The sequence below is a fragment of the Anguilla anguilla genome, chromosome 6 (assembly GCF_013347855.1).
Source record: "Anguilla anguilla isolate fAngAng1 chromosome 6, fAngAng1.pri, whole genome shotgun sequence".
Taxonomy (NCBI): domain Eukaryota; kingdom Metazoa; phylum Chordata; class Actinopteri; order Anguilliformes; family Anguillidae; genus Anguilla; species Anguilla anguilla.
The window spans coordinates 22115024-22131417 of NC_049206.1; the positions used below are offsets into that span (position 1 = coordinate 22115024).

Here is a 16394-nt window from a genome sequence, read left to right on the forward strand (position 1 = left end):
TTCCGAACGAGTGCTGTCAGAGGCGACCATTTTATGCGTCTGCTTCTGGTTTGATGCTTTGAGAGATGCTTAAATGGCAGTGCATTGTTACACGGGGACTGAGGGCGATGCCAGTCTTGTACATCCACTCTGCTAGCTTCCATCTGCACTGAAACAGAGCCACAGCCGCTGTTCTGCTGCAAGCCACCCTCAGCCCTCCTCAAATGCAAAAATCCTGCTCGAAGCAGGGCAGGGGGGTGGGGTTGTTTCAGCCTGAATGCGTCGACTGGCATGTACAATTATTACTTCCTGAAAAAGACAAATCGCGTGCTTCATATTTAATGTGAGTCTTTGAGTCCATTTCTCTTGTGTGTTTGCATGGTTTCTTTAATGTGAGTTGGCCATTCTGGTACAAGTTCAAACGGCTGCTTGTATGCTGGTTTTGTTTTTGTGTGAGTCAAGCAGTTAGCAGAAAAGCTAAGGTACCAAGCCAAGAGGAACAAAAAATACTATGGTTTATAAACATTTTTACATCACCAAGGTCTTGTATTTATTATCTTTTTATATCCTTGAAGGATCAAAAATATGAAGTAACAACAATGAATCTTGACATTGTTTTCCTTTTTTAATAAATTTGCTTACCAAACATAATCAGATACACAATTTAGGAAAAATGGCTATTGTAAGTTTGCCATTGTGAACTCTGAATGCTGTGAATACTCTGAATGCATAAGCATTTGAGTTAAAAACACTGAAAGATACACACTAAAAAATATTGAAAGATACAAACACTAAAGTTGTTTTTATAAGAGTACTGTCCTTATAAAAATGTTAAGAACTTAAGAATTACAAACACATGAGAGTAGAAATTTATAAAACTGTGAAGTACACTAAATAGCTAATATTTAATAAACTGTATGTAACTAAGTAGCCCCTATATACACTGCAGAAAACCTACTGGTTATGTGAACAAAAAGCTGTTTTTCTTAATTTGCTTAATTCATTTATATTTGCTTTCACAGTAACTGCATATCTGACAAGTTAACACTAAGGCTAAACACATGGCACCCTTACTGAGTGGATGACTTGCATAACTGCTCTGAAGCGTATTATTAATATTAGAATGTGTTGTACGATTTGTCATTTCTGAGCTTATTTATCTAGATATCTAAAGTTGCAAACTTGCACAAACAAATTGAGATGGCTGCACACTGCTGCAAACCTACAAATAATCACTTGAGTCAGTCAAGGGTGTGGACAACCAGCCTATGAGAATGCTATGCTGAACACTTCCTGGTCCAGAGCAGGGATTATGGAGGCAGGGATACTTAAGGTTCACTTTACTACAAAACCCAATCTATAACCACTTAAACCCAAAGAAAGTACAAAGATATCTGTGTGAGATCAGCTTCTGTTCGCACATTTGGGGTCTTTCTGGTTTGGGGCCTGTGATGTACTGTCCCATTTCTCTCTGTAGAATCCCGGCTGGTGCCTAGAAAACTGCATTTCTTATATTGGTGTCGTCTGTGGCTCCACTGTCGTGGTGAGTTGCTAGCTACCAATCAAACATCAACACCTGATGTTACAGGGCCACGATTGGACTGGCCGAGGTCCCAGTGCTCCATGGTGTGGGACTGGATGAATGAACTTTGCAAGGAGACTGTGCACCTACCTTTTAATGGCTTGGTCATAACAGCTGTTGGCAGGAAAACCTTTTTGATGCTACTCTCAGGTTTTACAGTAGCACATGCAGCAATGGTGGCTACAATACACATGCTGACTAATCGTGACTAAACAGCACACTATATTTGAACAATTTATTAAATTACCCCAGGTGGAGTTTAAAAGCCTCCTCAGAATTTGTGTCAGTCTTTCTATGGACACACATTACACAACTGCAAAGGAAAAGTGCTTACTGTATACAAGCAGCGGCACCATGAAGAGATAGTTGTTCATTTTAAAATGTCACATTTGTTTAAATACTTTTTTTTAATGTTGCTTATTGTTTTGTTTTTTTGTACATGCAATAAAAACCATGTTCACAGCAGCTTTACTGAATCAATTTTTTTTTCATTCAAACAAGATGCAAGGCAGTTTTCACTGTATTGATTGAGAATTTATTTGGAAATCCAAAAGTATTTGAACTTTCAATAGCTTATAAATTACAAATATCAATTAGCATTGCTGCTTAATACTTAATAATACTCAATACTTAGTGATTCAATTTTGAGATGCCTGAGCAACCCAGATCTAGAAGGGCAATGTATTCAATTATTTCTTTGCTCAGCAAATCACTGTACCTATCTTTACTTAGAGGAAACATACATAAATATAATTGTACATAACCCTTCCCATTTAATCAACTGGATTGCTACTGGAGTAAAATAACTACTAAATCATATACAGTCATGGTGTGGTGAGGCTGGGGAGTTATGAGTTGAACAAAATGCACCCAAAAATGCATTCACTGTGAATGACTCACTGTATTATGCAATGCTGTCACTGACTTTATTGTGGGGGCAGCCCCAATGGCAGTGTTATGAGACGCCTCACCGTCCCCTTGATACTCATAGAGTCATAGTCATTCATTTGTACTGTCCAACAAGGTATTCTCACGAGCCAGTGTCTCCTGCTTTGTATTATTACCCTGCGACACTTTGATCCAAGAGCTCACAGCAGTGGTCAAACACAAGGCGGTCGGTGGAAATGTTTTGAGGGCCTAGGCGGGCCAGAACGACCCCCCTTCAGCGAAGGCAGTCCGGAAGGGTCTTGTAGGGGTTAAGGATGCCGCGGGGGTCCAGCATGCTCTTGATGTTTCCCATGAGGGCCACAGCTTCGGGAGGCTTGCTGAAGTGGATGTAGTTCTTCTTCTTCAGGCCCAGCCCGTGCTCGGCGCTGATGCTGCCCTGGAACCTGGCCGTCCACTCGTAGACGTAGGGCTCGATGGCCGCCAGGAGGGCGGGGTCTTTGGCGGGGGAGGTGATGTTCAGGTGGAGGTTCCCGTCGCCTAAGCAGGGAGAGAGGCGCATGGGGTCACCCATACCTGCTGCTGCTAAAGCCACACAGTTCGGCTGAACTACGGGAGTCAGGCTCATGCAGAAACTGCAGTTTTTCATTATGCTGCATGGTATGCTAGCATTATTTAGAGAGCAATACCAATTTATCTGGTTGTGGGAATAGTATAATGCTTGGGCTTTTTTTCACAGGGGAACTGGACAGTCAGTCTTCCTTTTGTATTTTTTGCTTCATTCAGGAGAGTAAGAGACGGAAGGAACCGCAGCTGAGAAAGTGCCATGGTGGAGGTCGAACCCCCACCCACACGGGGGAATTGCTTAGGGCCGAGGGTCAGCTGTCCTCCGGACTGCCATGCTTAAGACTATTTTTACACTCTCCTCCAAAGCATGCAAAGTTGCCAGCTGCTTCTTTTCATACCGCAGCCCAATCGAGCTCACGCAGCCATGAGTCGGGGGGGGGAAGACACTTCATGTGTAGCTTTAACAAGCGGACCGAGGGTGTCCGATTGACCCGCAGGGCTCGTTAGAGAGAAACGAGGCACAGATACCGACCAACTTAGCCCTCCGTGACCCTGGGCGACGCTACCATCAATTAGGCGTTGCCCCATGGGGCTACGGAACACAGTCGGCAATGACACGGTCGGGACTGGTCTTACCTACGTGTCCGTAGCCAACCACGTTCTTTGCTCTGTCTCCAAGGTGTTCACGCATGTCGGTCACAAGCTGGTAGATCTTCTCCACGGGCAGAGAAATGTCGTATTTGTAGGTATAGCCATCGTGCGTTAGGGCCTCAGTGATGCGTTCTCGCATTGCCCACAGTGCCTACATGCAATAACCGGTTTAAACAAATATTCACTTCCAGTATCACTGGTAGCATGTTCAGTTATGTCCACAATCATTAATGAAAATGAGGATAAAAAGGCTGTATAAAATAGAATACACAACACAGATAACTAGCTATATTATATGCTCAAACAAATGGGAAAACTATATACTTTTAATCTACTACAATTAGTTTTTTTTTTTATTGAGTAACTATTCAACTGCAGTTCAGTTGTATCCCCAACTCTCACAATCAACCATCAAACACCAACTCCATACCAACAGGCTCTTTGGAAGGGTTGCACAAAGAAAGCCATTACTGAGAGCAACTAAGCATCAGGACTCTGCCAAATGTCATTGGAATGAAGTCTGGAACCGGTTGCTATGGTCATGGGACCAAAATGTAACTTACTGGCCAGTTGTATGGGATGTATACTTAATCTTGTTTCTTGTTTTCTAGTCAGAATAATAGTACCAGTTGATCTATTTCACAGACAAAAAAGGGACCCGACCTTAATTTTTGCTTGCTCTGTCGCAACCGTCCCATCATCCACCAGTGATGATGACATGACCGTCTCCAGGAAGCTGTGAAGTTTCTCCTCATCATGGGTGGCGTTAGACCCAGCTGTTTCTATTAAGATGTAGAATGGGCTCTCTGCAAGATGACGTAATATCACGTAGAAACAAACACAAACGGGGACAGAAACATTCATCATATTTTTTTGAATCAAAGGCTCTTTATGCTTTTTTAGTTCCTTCCAGAAATGGAATTGTACCCGTCAAATAAGAGTACTGTTATGCATTTGACCACCAAATTCAGGGACTGACAACCTTGTGTAAATTACATCTTCAAAGTTGAGATTGTCCAGAGAACAGGGTCAGCAGAAAAAAAAAGCAACTGCAAAAATTCATGAGAGAACAAGCAGCTATTTTATTGTCGTAGTGCTCCCACATCAAAAGCTTTGCAATGCCCACGGTAATAGCCCTGGCACTTGAACAATTACGTGACTGAAGGTTAGCAGTCTGCAGTCCACTTTACCTGTAATGGGATTGACCAGTTTCAGATGCGTTTCAAGAAGTTTCATACAAGAACTGTCCAAGAACTCAAAAGCAGAGAGGATCTCTCCCAGCATGCCCCTGCAGCACTGAAAGGTCTCCAGAAGCTGCTGGAAGCTAGAACACCCTGCAAGCAGACAGAAAAATACCCTTCTTCATACCGTGCAAGAAAGGTAACGCCATCAACCAACCGAACACTTGAATTACTGAAACCAGCATTCAAGAGTGCTGTCCTAAACAAGTGCTGTCCTAGAGACTGACTAATCACTATTTTAGAAATGGCAGGAATTGAAATTAATAAAACCATTGGGTTATTGAGCATGTGTCATACCCAAAAAGGCCACGTTGACTGCATTAGGTTTGTGTGGGCACAGAATAGAAACTGCTGTGATGACCCCCAGCGTCCCTTCAGAGCCAATGAACAGCTGCTTCAGGTCGTAGCCTGTGTTGTCCTTCCTCAGACCCGCCAGGCAGTTCAAAACCTGCCCGTCAGCCAGCACCTGCATATACCAGCAAGGGGGAAAGATGTGTGAGACTAAATTCTACATATTTTCAAGAAAAGTGTATGAATGAACTGATTTTTTTTGACAAAGCAGATAATATTTTAAAATCCAAGCTTATTTACAGGAATGGTAGGCACTTTTAATTCCTGACAAAGACTATTTCTGTTGCCGACTTATATGTACTGGGTACTTTTATACAGTGTACAGTTATACAGTGTATGGTAGGTGTATAAGAATTGCCAGCAGAACAATGCTGATGAAGGCATGTATGTGCAGATTTTTCATAGCCCATAATTTAATTATCAGACCCAGGAGGCATTAACACGGTAGCACTGTTACAAAAACACCTTTGTGCAACCCATAACTGTAAACATAAACTAAGCCAATAAACACAATAGCGTAACATAACAAGACAGGGCCTTCCACTCAAGGCAAGAGTAGAAAGCACACGATGCTGCGTACCATAATGCTGCCACCCGCATGACTTTGCTTACCACCTCTAAGCCCAGCACCGTGCCATGCAGGGACCCGTAGCGCAGCAGCCTCAGGCCCCCGGCGTTGGTCGCCACGTTCCCCCCGATGTGGCAGCTGCCCTTGGCCCCCAGGTCCAGGGGCATGATGAAGTCACGCTCCTCCAGGTAGTCGGAGAGCTTCTCCAGCACGCAGCCAGCCTGGCACGTGAGGATGCCTGAAAGGAAGGGGGGAAAACTTTACAGGCCCAGCCAAACTACAGCATAGGAATGGACATTTCTGTGCATCATTCTGTGGGATTGCAAAATGCTCGATCCAGGGACAGACGATCTTTGTAGTGCACAAGCTGCTGGTTTACATTGCTTGGGTTTAGTTTTAAACACATGGGGAAGGTTTCCATCCAGCTCTACGTATCGTAAATGACTCATAATCCAAGGAGGAGGTTTTTGTGAAACTATATATAAATGCCGAAGCAGTTCAGGACAAGCACCCTGCATGCGATTACATCTGCAGTGCACTTCTGGTAAATCAAGGTGAAGAACCCTAGTACTGCTCTACACAGACCGCTAGATGTTGGATGTCAACAGACAAAGAATGACACCAGCAAACATGAAGCAAACTGACCAGACACGCGGTCGAAGCTCAGGACGCGGTTCATGAGGGCGGTGGAGAGGATGATCTCATCAAAGACGGGCACGCTCCCACCTACCAAACCTGTGTTCCCGCCCTGAGGGTTCACTGCTAGCCGCCGCTCATTGCAGTACCTTCAAGAATACCGTAGGGTAGAAGACAAGCCTTCAAAGCCACACTTTTTTTTCGTCTGTTTCAGAAGACTTTACACTTAAAAGGCAAATCGAAGCCAAATAACCTTTCTTGTGCAAAGACGGGAGCAATACCTGAGAATCTGAGAAACCTCCTCCGTACTCTCTGGTCTCAGCAACACTTCACTGGATCCTGTGAAAATGGTGGAAATAAACAAAGGCTTCACAAGTACAAGTTTCAGTTCCTGTGCTTTTATTACTTTCAGATAAAGGGTTATAGCCCCTAATAAAAAACCAGCTAAGAAGAATGAGAGATAAAGAGCTAAATTCAGCATTTTGCAATGCCACAGATGGTAGGTGTAAGTCCATACTTAGAGGAGGCTGTGGAATGCTTTTGCAATTAAATCTAGACTTCACCTGCAATTATAACCTTGGTGACTCCTTGCTAAACTTCCAAGTTACACTAATTGTTTTCAAGGAATAAGTCTAGATACAGAAAATATTAATCAGTATTTATATTACATGAATGCACTCATCTGACGATCACTGTCCACCACTATTAAAAATTATATATTGTGGCCTCTACACATCACATTATTATAACATACAACTGGCCTCCATAGTGCCCAGGTCAAAACAGAACCCTGTGAACAAGCAGACAATACAACGCGATAATAAATGACAGATATTCCTTCCACCCAAAAAGGGAGCTGTGTGTGGAGTCTGCACCACTTCTAACCGAGGCAGGCAAGTGTTACACGCACCCTTCACCGAATTCAGCCAGTCCCTGTTGCTGGACTCCAGCAGATCCGGGTCAGTGATGGTTCTGCTGTGCAGCAGCTTGTTGAAGAACTCCAGGTCCTGCTGGGAAACGGTAGCAAAAGGTAGCCTGCCTGGCACCGTGCCGGTGGCTGGGCTGGACCGGCCTCCAGTCACGTGGACATGCCGAATTTGTTTACGCGATGCACACCCCGATAAGATACCTGTCATCACAGGGAACCGGCCTCCAATCACCGCTAAAGGTGAAGACGATTGTGTCTGTAACCACCTGACCGTTGCAAGTCCCAGTCTAACTCCCGGAAAGCCGGCTGCCATGGCTGGAAGTAACTGCAAACAACAGAGAACAAAACTTCTATTATAGGTGTATTCTCTTCTAAAGCAGCCAGGCAGTCAAATTGACTTTAACATATAATGTGCACTACTACATACTGAATGAGGCAGTTCAGGTTAAATGCTTTGCTCCAATGCAGTGACAGCATATCAGCATATACCTCTGGGCTAATAGTACCCTTGTCACTGAGACCCAAGTAGCTCTCTAACCATTATGCTACTGGTATTACAAAGTGCATGGGTAGCTGATTCTTGATTCTTTAAATACAATCAGACATGTTGGTCAGCTAAATTACAGCAATTAAAAACAGCTGTGCAAAGTCATGTAGCTTGCTGAGCTATCTGGTTCCAGATACTGGGTACCTGCATCTAGTCACACCTGTAGCTCAGGGGTGTCAGGGGCAGGTTTTTATTTTAGGCCAACACTAAGACACCAATTACTACTTACCAAGGTCTTGACTGAAGACGACAATAATTTAAATAGTTAAATCAGGTGTTTAAGTGTTGGGCTAAAACAAAACCCGGTACACATACCGGCACTTTTCGGGTACGACTGGACACCCCTGCTGTAGCTAGTCCTTACCTTCATACAACTGTCCATTTTTGTTTACAATGTTTCGAGCACGTCGGACAAGGGTCCGAGCACAAGATTTTCATGGTTTCTGAGTTAGCTAGATAGCTAATGTGAAAGAGCAAGCTTATTTAATTTTTGGATAAGACATGGTAACTAGTCAGTAGCGCAAGTAGTATGAAGCTACAGTAACAAGTTAGCAACAGACCTAGCTGGCAAACAATAGTATTTCTAGTACTGTAACGACTTAGGTATCTCCCTACTGTTTAAACAGATGTGCTATGGTGTTGTGACCGACCAGATTTGCCAATTACTTTTATATGGTATATTGTCAGGGGATTGCGTACCGCAATGAGGTCAAACGCTGCAGCTACCTTCTGGTTTTCCAAGAGCACTGCGGACTCCAGACGAGTTCAGATTTGACCAATGACAATTCAGTTCCTTTTCGGCTCCTTTGAGCCAATGGCAGACGAGGAAGTCATGAATAATTAATCGAGTACTACGCTTCGAGTTCACGCGGGCTGGATTAAAAATATATGTTTATACAGAAAAGTGACGATGGCAACGGCAATATATTTGGAACATTATTTGGACAGTAAGTAACAAACATATATGTATATGCTTCTGCAATGAAATCACTGGTATAACATTAATTTAGAAGTGTCGCTACCTTTCCGAAGCAACACGAGGAATGGAAATAGATGGCTAAGTAGCTTGCTACTAGCCAGGTCTGACGAAGCGTACGGTTTGTTTTTTGGTAGTTAGTAAGCCAAACGTTTTCTGTAAATATACAACGATGTAGAACACTTTAAACGTTCTGTTTCTGTGGTGGAAAGTGACTTGTATTTTAATCAGAATAAAACGGAATATATCTGTGACTGATGAAGGTTATTAGCTATCAGCCGTGAATTATTTTTTGCGCTGGCCAGGCATAAACAGGAAGCACTGCGCTTCATGGCGGAAGTTGGTTATTAAGTTGTTTTTCGAAGCCCGTAGAAGGTCAAACATTTACAGTCTTTTCTTGAATGTATCCCAGACGTTGTCGTCGCAGACCTCATACTTGAACGTTGTATACGGAGAACAATCCATTTCTTAACAGTGTCATTTCGTGGAAAGGACAGAACTAACTCCCTTCCTTGTCAGAGCGGGACGTTTGATTTTTTTAAGTGCGTCACACTGACACACACAGACCGCAGCACCACCGCGGAATACGTGTTCCCTCCACGTCTGTGGTAGGTTGGTTTACACTAATCCTGTTTTCGGCAAACCCAGCCATGTAAAATGTCACTAGTAAGAAAATATGAATGGTATTTTGTTCTCATTTCGTTATGTAAATCCATACAGCTTGTTAACATTCAGGTTACTCAAGTTTCATCAACTACTCATTTAGGCGCTGGCGTATGCAGTAAGGTAACACACTTTTCTCTTTTGCATCATTGGGATGTTATGTTTTTTTCTCTTAACTGCCTTACTAACTCATGGTTGACGTTTCTCTCAGGTATCGAAAACCTACCCTGTGAACTGCAAAGAAACTTCACTCTCATGCGAGAATTGGACAGTAGAACAGAAGGTGGGAAATCACTGCACACCCACATTGCTGCCACCAGAAGTTTAAATTTGCTTAAAATAGGCATTCTTACATAGCCTTGACAGCACATACCTGCAGTTCTCTTTGGTTGGCAAGGCATTTGACATTGTATATATTTTAAGTATTATGTGAGCATTACAGTGCTTTGAGTGATGCACTTTAAAGGGAAAGTTCACTTTTTTTATATACATTTCAGTTATTGTGTATGTTTTCAGTTGTCCCAGGCAGGTTTTGTGTGCAATTAACAATGATTTAGATATGTTGTTTCTGATGTCTTGCTGGCTTTACAGTGGCTGCCACATTCTGTTCATTTTGTACGTGTACATTTCTGTGTTATTTCAGAAAAGAAGGGAGAGATCGATAAACTTGCTGCAGAATACATCGCTAACGTGAAGAACCTGGCTTCTGAGCAGCGGGTTGAGCACCTGCAGAAGATCGAGAATGCTTACAGCAAGTGCAAGGAGTACAGCGATGACAAAGTGCAGCTTGCTATGCAGACATATGAAATGGTCAGTGCACTGTTTAGAGTATGTCTCACCTTTTGTTTCATTATTGTTTTGATTTATGACATTGATAAAAATGTCTGGTCTTGACCCATGAGTAGGGCCACCGGTTTGTCTCCACCCTGTGACCTGGAGGGTTTTAAACATGTAGTTCAATGGTTATCCTCCAGAGGTCCCCATAGGCATTCCTACGGCACAGTCAAGTGACAAAATGTACAGCTCAGTTTCTAATTGAGACATTGATAAAAATAAAAACGTTAGCTGAGCTAATATGGGGAAAGTCAGGAAGGAAAGTGAACACAGATGGAAGTTTAAATGCTACGAAAAGCATGTCTTTGAGCCAGTGGTCCTCACTTCCGGTCATGGAAAGCCACAGGGTCTGCTGGTTTTTGTTGTTACTCAGAACTTGAGTAGCACAGTAATCGATCAGTTAAAGCAGTTGATTACTAGTCTTGATTGAAGTTAATGGCTTGAATCATGAATGCATTTTTTTATTTAACAACTTTGTGCGAGTAGATGGTGTATAAATGTTCTCATTTTTAATATGGGTGTTTCCCACTGCTGTTGACAAAACCGCTCTTGATCATACCCCGGTACAACGCTTAAACATAGCGTGTCCACGGAAGTAAGTAATCAAACTGAATTTAGCATGAGAGTGTCGCATGTAAACATCGCTGTCAATCATTAGTGCCAATTACCTTATCAACTTAAATTATTGAGGTGGTGGAAATGGGTCAATTGTTTGAGAAGAGGTTTAACAAAGAGGTTATCACAGCGTCTAGCTGGCAGAGAACTGAAGTACCATGTTGGAAAATGAGGGGACAACCTGGTGGCCCTACCCACGAGTGGACTTTATTCAATTTGTCTGAGTTTGTGATTGTGTGCACTTTCCCGGTCTTCTTTTGAAAGCGCAACCTTTTCTTGAGCTTTGCAGACCGGAGAAGCACTCTTGCATTGATCTGCAACACAAAAACTGATTGTTGACCCCTTTTTTTAAGTCTCTTCCTCTTGTCGTGCTATTATTACAAACCGCAAAATTCCGAAGCAAAAAAAGCACAGTCGAGCAAAGTGTTTGCATGTATTTAATGGTTACGTTGGTTCCCAGGTGGACAAGCACATCCGGAGGCTGGACGCGGACCTGGCCCGCTTCGAGAACGAGCTGAAGGAGAAGCTGGAAGTGAGCGGCTACGAGAGCCCCGACGGGAGGGCCCTGAAGAGTAAGGACCGCGCCGACGCCCGTCCCGTCCCCGCTAAACACGGCCCGTCCCTCAGCGGCCTCCCCAGGGAGAAGCCCCGCCAGCGCTAGATTTCGGGTGGAAGTTTGTGATCAGCAGTGCGGTTTTAAGTTTAGTTGTCATCGTTGATGGATAAATGCGGGTTAAACCGTTTTAATGCTGTATGAGGTGCACAGAGACCGTCATCCCTCTAAGCTTCGTATATATCTTTTTTTCCAGAAGCCAGGGGTATCAGGGAAAAGAGAAGCTCCAGAGGTAGAGGCAAGAAAGGCTCCGATGAAGATTCGCCCCGGAAGAAGAAAATGAAAAACAGGTAAGGGTCCGCACGTGGGCGAGCTCTTACTGACAGTGAAGAATTTGCGTGCCTTAAATGATGCAGTTAAAAACAAACTCAGAATGTGTGTTTCTCTTTTCACCTTGACCTTTCTGTCTCCCTCAGCCCCGAGTTCAGCGACTCCATTTTAGCCGTCCATCCGTCCGATGTGCTGGACATGCCCGTCGACCCCAACGAGCCCACGTATTGTCTCTGCCATCAGGTGTCCTACGGGGAGATGATTGGTTGTGATAACCCTGATGTAAGTATCCCGCATATTTAATGATTTTATATATGGGCAGTCAAGATCTCATACTGAAGCTTTAATGTCCTGACGTTTCCTCAGGGAAAAATGCATTTATTCTATGCTATTCATAAATGTGTGGAATACTTGGGTGGTTTATAATACGTGTGTATGTATACAATACAAATTACTAATGTATACTCACATACATATTTTCAATGAATTTGAATTTGAAATGAATTTCTCCCGTGTCCTGGCAAAACTCTCAAACGGGCTTTCTCAACCTGGCCACCTAATCTTTCCTGAGTTTAATTGGCTCAATAAAATACTCCATCTTCAACCAGTCTAATTTGGGGTGTGCACTCTGCTGCAAAATGTCTGTCATGCCCCAACCTAACAGGTGCTGCACATGTCTGTAACATACTTTGTCAGTTTTTTTGTCATATTATAGAAAAACTTTGAATTTCTGTGTATTTAATTTTGCTAATTGAAAATGCTTTTTGGAATAACAATGTGTTTTTCTCCCTTACAGTGTCCAATAGAGTGGTTTCATTTCGCTTGTGTTGACCTTACTACGAAACCCAAAGGGAAATGGTAAAAACTGTATACATGTAGATGTACACATACTTCAGACCCAGACTAAATTGCTCTTTTTCTGTTAGAGTTGTTGGCACCTCTGTTTGACTTAACTGCTGTTCCGTCTTGTGTTTTCAGGTACTGTCCACGCTGTATCCAGGACAGAAAGAAAAAATGAGGTGCAGATTACCATCGCTTTAAAGTATACATAAATATATATATATAATGTATTTTGTTTATGCAGTAAAACAGTGTAATATATACATATATAAATATTTTCCCATTTATATATTGGCCATGGCCTTCACAACTATGGTCTGTCAAAGCTTTTTCTTTTAAAAATGCTGTTAATACTTGAAATATCGACATCCTCATCTGTTCTGAGTTTTAGTATTTCGCACGCGGGCTCGCCGATGTGAGATCAGCGTCGTTTGAAATGACGGCGCGGTCGGAGCTTGCCCGTTTGCTCGCCCCTCCCTGTACGGTTGCGGATGTAGGCGCTAGCCCGAGAGCGAACGTCTCGCAGTGTTTCCCCTGAATGTTTTCCGTTGACCTACCTCACCGGTCAAGCTCTCGCGGCGCCGTAACCTCGGCCTCTGCCCCGAAACGCTGGGAGGGAAGAAGGGAGATTGACGCCTGAATCCAGTATGTAAGCCAATGGCAATGGCAGTGCTTAAACCTGTGCGTGTAGAGACCGCCTCTGTCAAAGATCTTTTGAAAAAGTTTTCAGTGTCCTGGCAGGTGTTAAAAAGTTTGTAGGTTTTTGGCGGTGAACGCTTCTGATATGATCGTCTCAGCCAAATGGACGGCTTTTTTGGCCCCCCAGGAGTTGAATTATTCTCATAGCAAAATAATTGTGACCATGACAGTCAGGCTTATTCTGAGAGGTTCTTATTTTGCTTCAGGCATGACAGGACTAAGGGCATTTTTTTTGCACCATTGAATGAAATCTGAGAAACGCCATTTGTACTTCTCTTACGTTAACAATGTTTTTTTGTTTGTTTTTCCTTCTTTCTGGGAATAGTATCTCAGTTGCGATTCCTGACAATCTTGACACGTTTCTCTGAATACCTTGTTTTGTTAGATTGTTTGACGGTGTGGTACAGACAGTTGCATTCGGACATTTGTAAGATTTGGTTCTCACCGAATTATTTTTAAACCGATTTCACGCGAGGCATTTGCTTTCAAGTCCGTTCAGAAATCCCCCTTTTCACCTGCTGTCTAAACATACCATAGACCAGTCTAGTTTCAGCTCTTAAAAAAAAGAAAAAGCTAGCAAATTAACTCCTAAGTTTTAAATATGACTGCGTATCGAATTACGGTGGCAAGACATGAACCAAGCAGACACTGATAATATGGGCTTTGACCACTCTTTGGGTTTTTCACATTTTAGTCTCTGTGACGGTGAAGCATCTTTACTCCAAGACAGGGCTGCACAAGTCCAGGCCCTGAGGTCCTGCAGGTATTTCCTCCAGCCATGTGCTACACCACCTGATTTCAGTAATGAGCTTACTACCTGAACCAAGGAGGTAAAGTAATTAATCAAATCGGGTGGTGCAGTGCATGGCTGGCCAACTATCTGCTGGTACTGCAGCCCTCAGGACCTGGAGTTGAGTAGCGTTGCTTCAAGTGCTGCTCAGTCAGCTAGCGTGAGGTGAACACTGATGTTTCAGTACTGACTTTCAAAAGTCGCATTCTCTGATAATTATAGGTGAAGAGGAAGACCCTGTGTACGGGCTGATAACTTATTGCACCTTTGCGTTTGTTTCACGCAAGAAAAGTTCTGTTATGCTATTCCCACTGTTTTATATTGAATCTAATGAAAACTGATTTGCACTGACTAATTGATGCCATAAATTTCTGGTGGACACCAATCATATAAAACCTTCATTTAGAATGCTTCATGTGGTTTTGTGTGTGGACATAAGCTTAAATTAATTTAACTGTGAATTTTTTACTCGGCATGAAAATAAGGGATGCTATCCATGTTATTAAATGTTCCGTTCTCAATGTTCAGACAAGTGTAGCTTCTCTTGTTGCGTGAGCTGTCAACAACAAATAAACCCTGCTCCAGTGTTTCACGTTAACCCTCTGTGTCCGTATTAGGTGATGCTTGGTAAACTGGTGTCTGCAGGAATATTATGAACTGAGTTTTCAGTTTCAGAGTGCTGTGTATTATTTATTAGTATATTTAGTATTGGCTAAAGAAACTGAGATGCAAGCACCCTCTGTGTGTAAAATGAATCATGAAGTTCCACTCTCTTTTAGGATGAAAATAGTGATGGTGAAAACAAAATCTCAAAATCTTATTGTTTCCCCTGAAATGCATTGATTAATATTGTTTGATCAGTGTGTATATTGTTCAAAACGTTTCAATGTGCATGCAAAGCGGAAAATGCAATGCTGTTTGTTTATTTTATTTTATTTTTTGTGGCTGGAAAGATTTCCCTTATCAGAAAAGGTCCCGTTGAAGTCCTCTTTTTGGAGTTAAAATGCAATACTAGGCAGAGATTATAATTACATATACATATGCTCAGAATGTTCACATTCAAGATTAGAGGTTAAGGGCTGGATTAACATCTGCTGGGAATGTGTGTCGGGACACCAGTCTACAGTGCAAAATTTACAAACGAAAGGCATACATGGAATAAATTCTTAAGCAAGCAAGCAGTCTAATGAGGTCCTGCATTTGCACAATGTTGGAGTAACTGATCTTCACAGCAATTTTGACAGCCTCTGTGCAACATCCGAACCTATGTGATGCATTGTTTTGTATATGAATGGACAGATTGTCCTTGGGACCATTTTTTAAAAGCTGAATAAATGTAATCGTACAATGAATATGGGAAAAAAAATCCTGTTGCTTCTTCATGATTGTTGCAGGTCCCCCAAAGAGTTTAGCCTTCTTGTTGACTTTGTAAAACAACATTGTTGTACATCTTTTATATAAAACTTTATTGTATATCTGTATTTTTGACCATGCTGTAGACAATGTTTTATTCTTATAAATAAAGTATATTTGGGGACTATTCTCCTGTTGTTGTTCATGTTTTTGTCCATTTCATGTGATTATAGATCCCTTGTATAATTAAGGTTGTAAGTAAGTTGGTGATCACATTCATTGTTTTTTGTTATGGGATTCTCACATTTAGAGTTAGTGTTATGGAATGTCCATCACATGCAACTGTTTTGCTCATTTCATTACACAGTGCATTGGGCAGCTGTTATCACTGAAAAATTATGCTTTTTGCATTGTGCCTGTGGAACCCCTAGAGGGCACTACCAGTTCGATGGACTCTGAATATGGATGCCTGTATGCACAACATGGGACAGAGCTTTGGGCTTGCTCGGAGAAAGAGGCTGCCTGCGGGCAGAATGCTGGCAAAATGCAATAATTATGGACAAATGGCACAAGAAATACTCCCCTTGTGCTGAAACGATGGGAACTTGTTTGTAACTTAGTTGATGGATTCAGTTGGAGTTGGTGCAATAACTGTAACACTCCCAATTAATGCCTGCAGTACAAATGGGTCCCCAAACCTCCAGATGAATCATCAGATTTCATGTATGTCCAATTAGTGTGTTCATCCACAGTGTTATTCAATCCATCAACAAAGTTTCAGGTCATTTAATCCATCAACTGGGTAT

At 42.4% G+C, this 16394-nt stretch overlaps 2 protein-coding genes across 7 annotated transcripts; one reads left to right on the top strand and one right to left on the bottom strand.

Annotated features, from left to right (window-relative positions):
* Window positions 1–1949: 1949 nt before the first annotated feature.
* On the bottom strand, window positions 1950–8771 carry d2hgdh (D-2-hydroxyglutarate dehydrogenase). 4 transcript variants are annotated; one of them, XM_035420602.1, is made up of 10 exons: window positions 8662–8771; window positions 7371–7713; window positions 6742–6799; window positions 6470–6609; window positions 5869–6062; window positions 5203–5371; window positions 4855–4998; window positions 4328–4470; window positions 3650–3815; window positions 1950–2986 (listed from the first exon to the last, which is right to left on the bottom strand). In XM_035420602.1, exons 2-10 carry the CDS (start codon window positions 7699–7701, stop codon window positions 2724–2726), a joined length of 1608 nt encoding a protein of 535 aa, XP_035276493.1. In that variant the 5' UTR covers window positions 7702–7713; window positions 8662–8771; the 3' UTR covers window positions 1950–2723. The 4 variants fall into 4 exon arrangements, with proteins under 4 accessions (XP_035276493.1, XP_035276491.1, XP_035276490.1 ...); XM_035420600.1 differs by having other exon boundaries at window positions 8635–8768; XM_035420599.1 differs by lacking the exon at window positions 8662–8771 and adding an exon at window positions 8300–8588.
* LOC118229000 (inhibitor of growth protein 5-like) lies at window positions 8753–15777 on the top strand. 3 transcript variants are annotated; one of them, XM_035420610.1, is made up of 8 exons: window positions 8753–8882; window positions 9786–9857; window positions 10218–10384; window positions 11484–11595; window positions 11833–11926; window positions 12053–12188; window positions 12703–12764; window positions 12885–15777. In XM_035420610.1, the coding sequence occupies exons 1-8, from the start codon at window positions 8846–8848 to the stop codon at window positions 12922–12924; spliced, it is 720 nt and encodes a 239-aa protein (XP_035276501.1). In that variant the 5' UTR covers window positions 8753–8845; the 3' UTR covers window positions 12925–15777. The 3 variants fall into 3 exon arrangements, with proteins under 3 accessions (XP_035276501.1, XP_035276503.1, XP_035276502.1); XM_035420612.1 differs by lacking the exon at window positions 8753–8882 and adding an exon at window positions 9386–9519; XM_035420611.1 differs by lacking the exon at window positions 8753–8882 and adding an exon at window positions 9556–9697.
* The last annotated feature ends 617 nt before the right edge of the window (window positions 15778–16394 follow it).

Excerpts from the sequence above, each read along its gene's own strand:
- d2hgdh (XM_035420599.1), bottom strand. Across the intron at positions 6,800-7,370 it reads CTGGCTGAATTCGGTGAAGG|GATCCAGTGAAGTGTTGCTG; the intron begins GTGCGTGTAACA and ends CCATTTTCACAG. Across the intron at positions 2,987-3,649 it reads GGTTGGCTACGGACACGTAG|GCGACGGGAACCTCCACCTG; the intron begins GTAAGACCAGTC and ends CTCCCTGCTTAG.
- LOC118229000 (XM_035420610.1), top strand. The coding sequence starts at position 8,846 with ATGGCAACGGCAATATATTTGGAACATTATTTGGACA. Across the intron at positions 9,858-10,217 it reads ATTGGACAGTAGAACAGAAG|AAAAGAAGGGAGAGATCGAT; the intron begins GTGGGAAATCAC and ends GTGTTATTTCAG. Across the intron at positions 11,927-12,052 it reads AAGAAGAAAATGAAAAACAG|CCCCGAGTTCAGCGACTCCA; the intron begins GTAAGGGTCCGC and ends TGTCTCCCTCAG.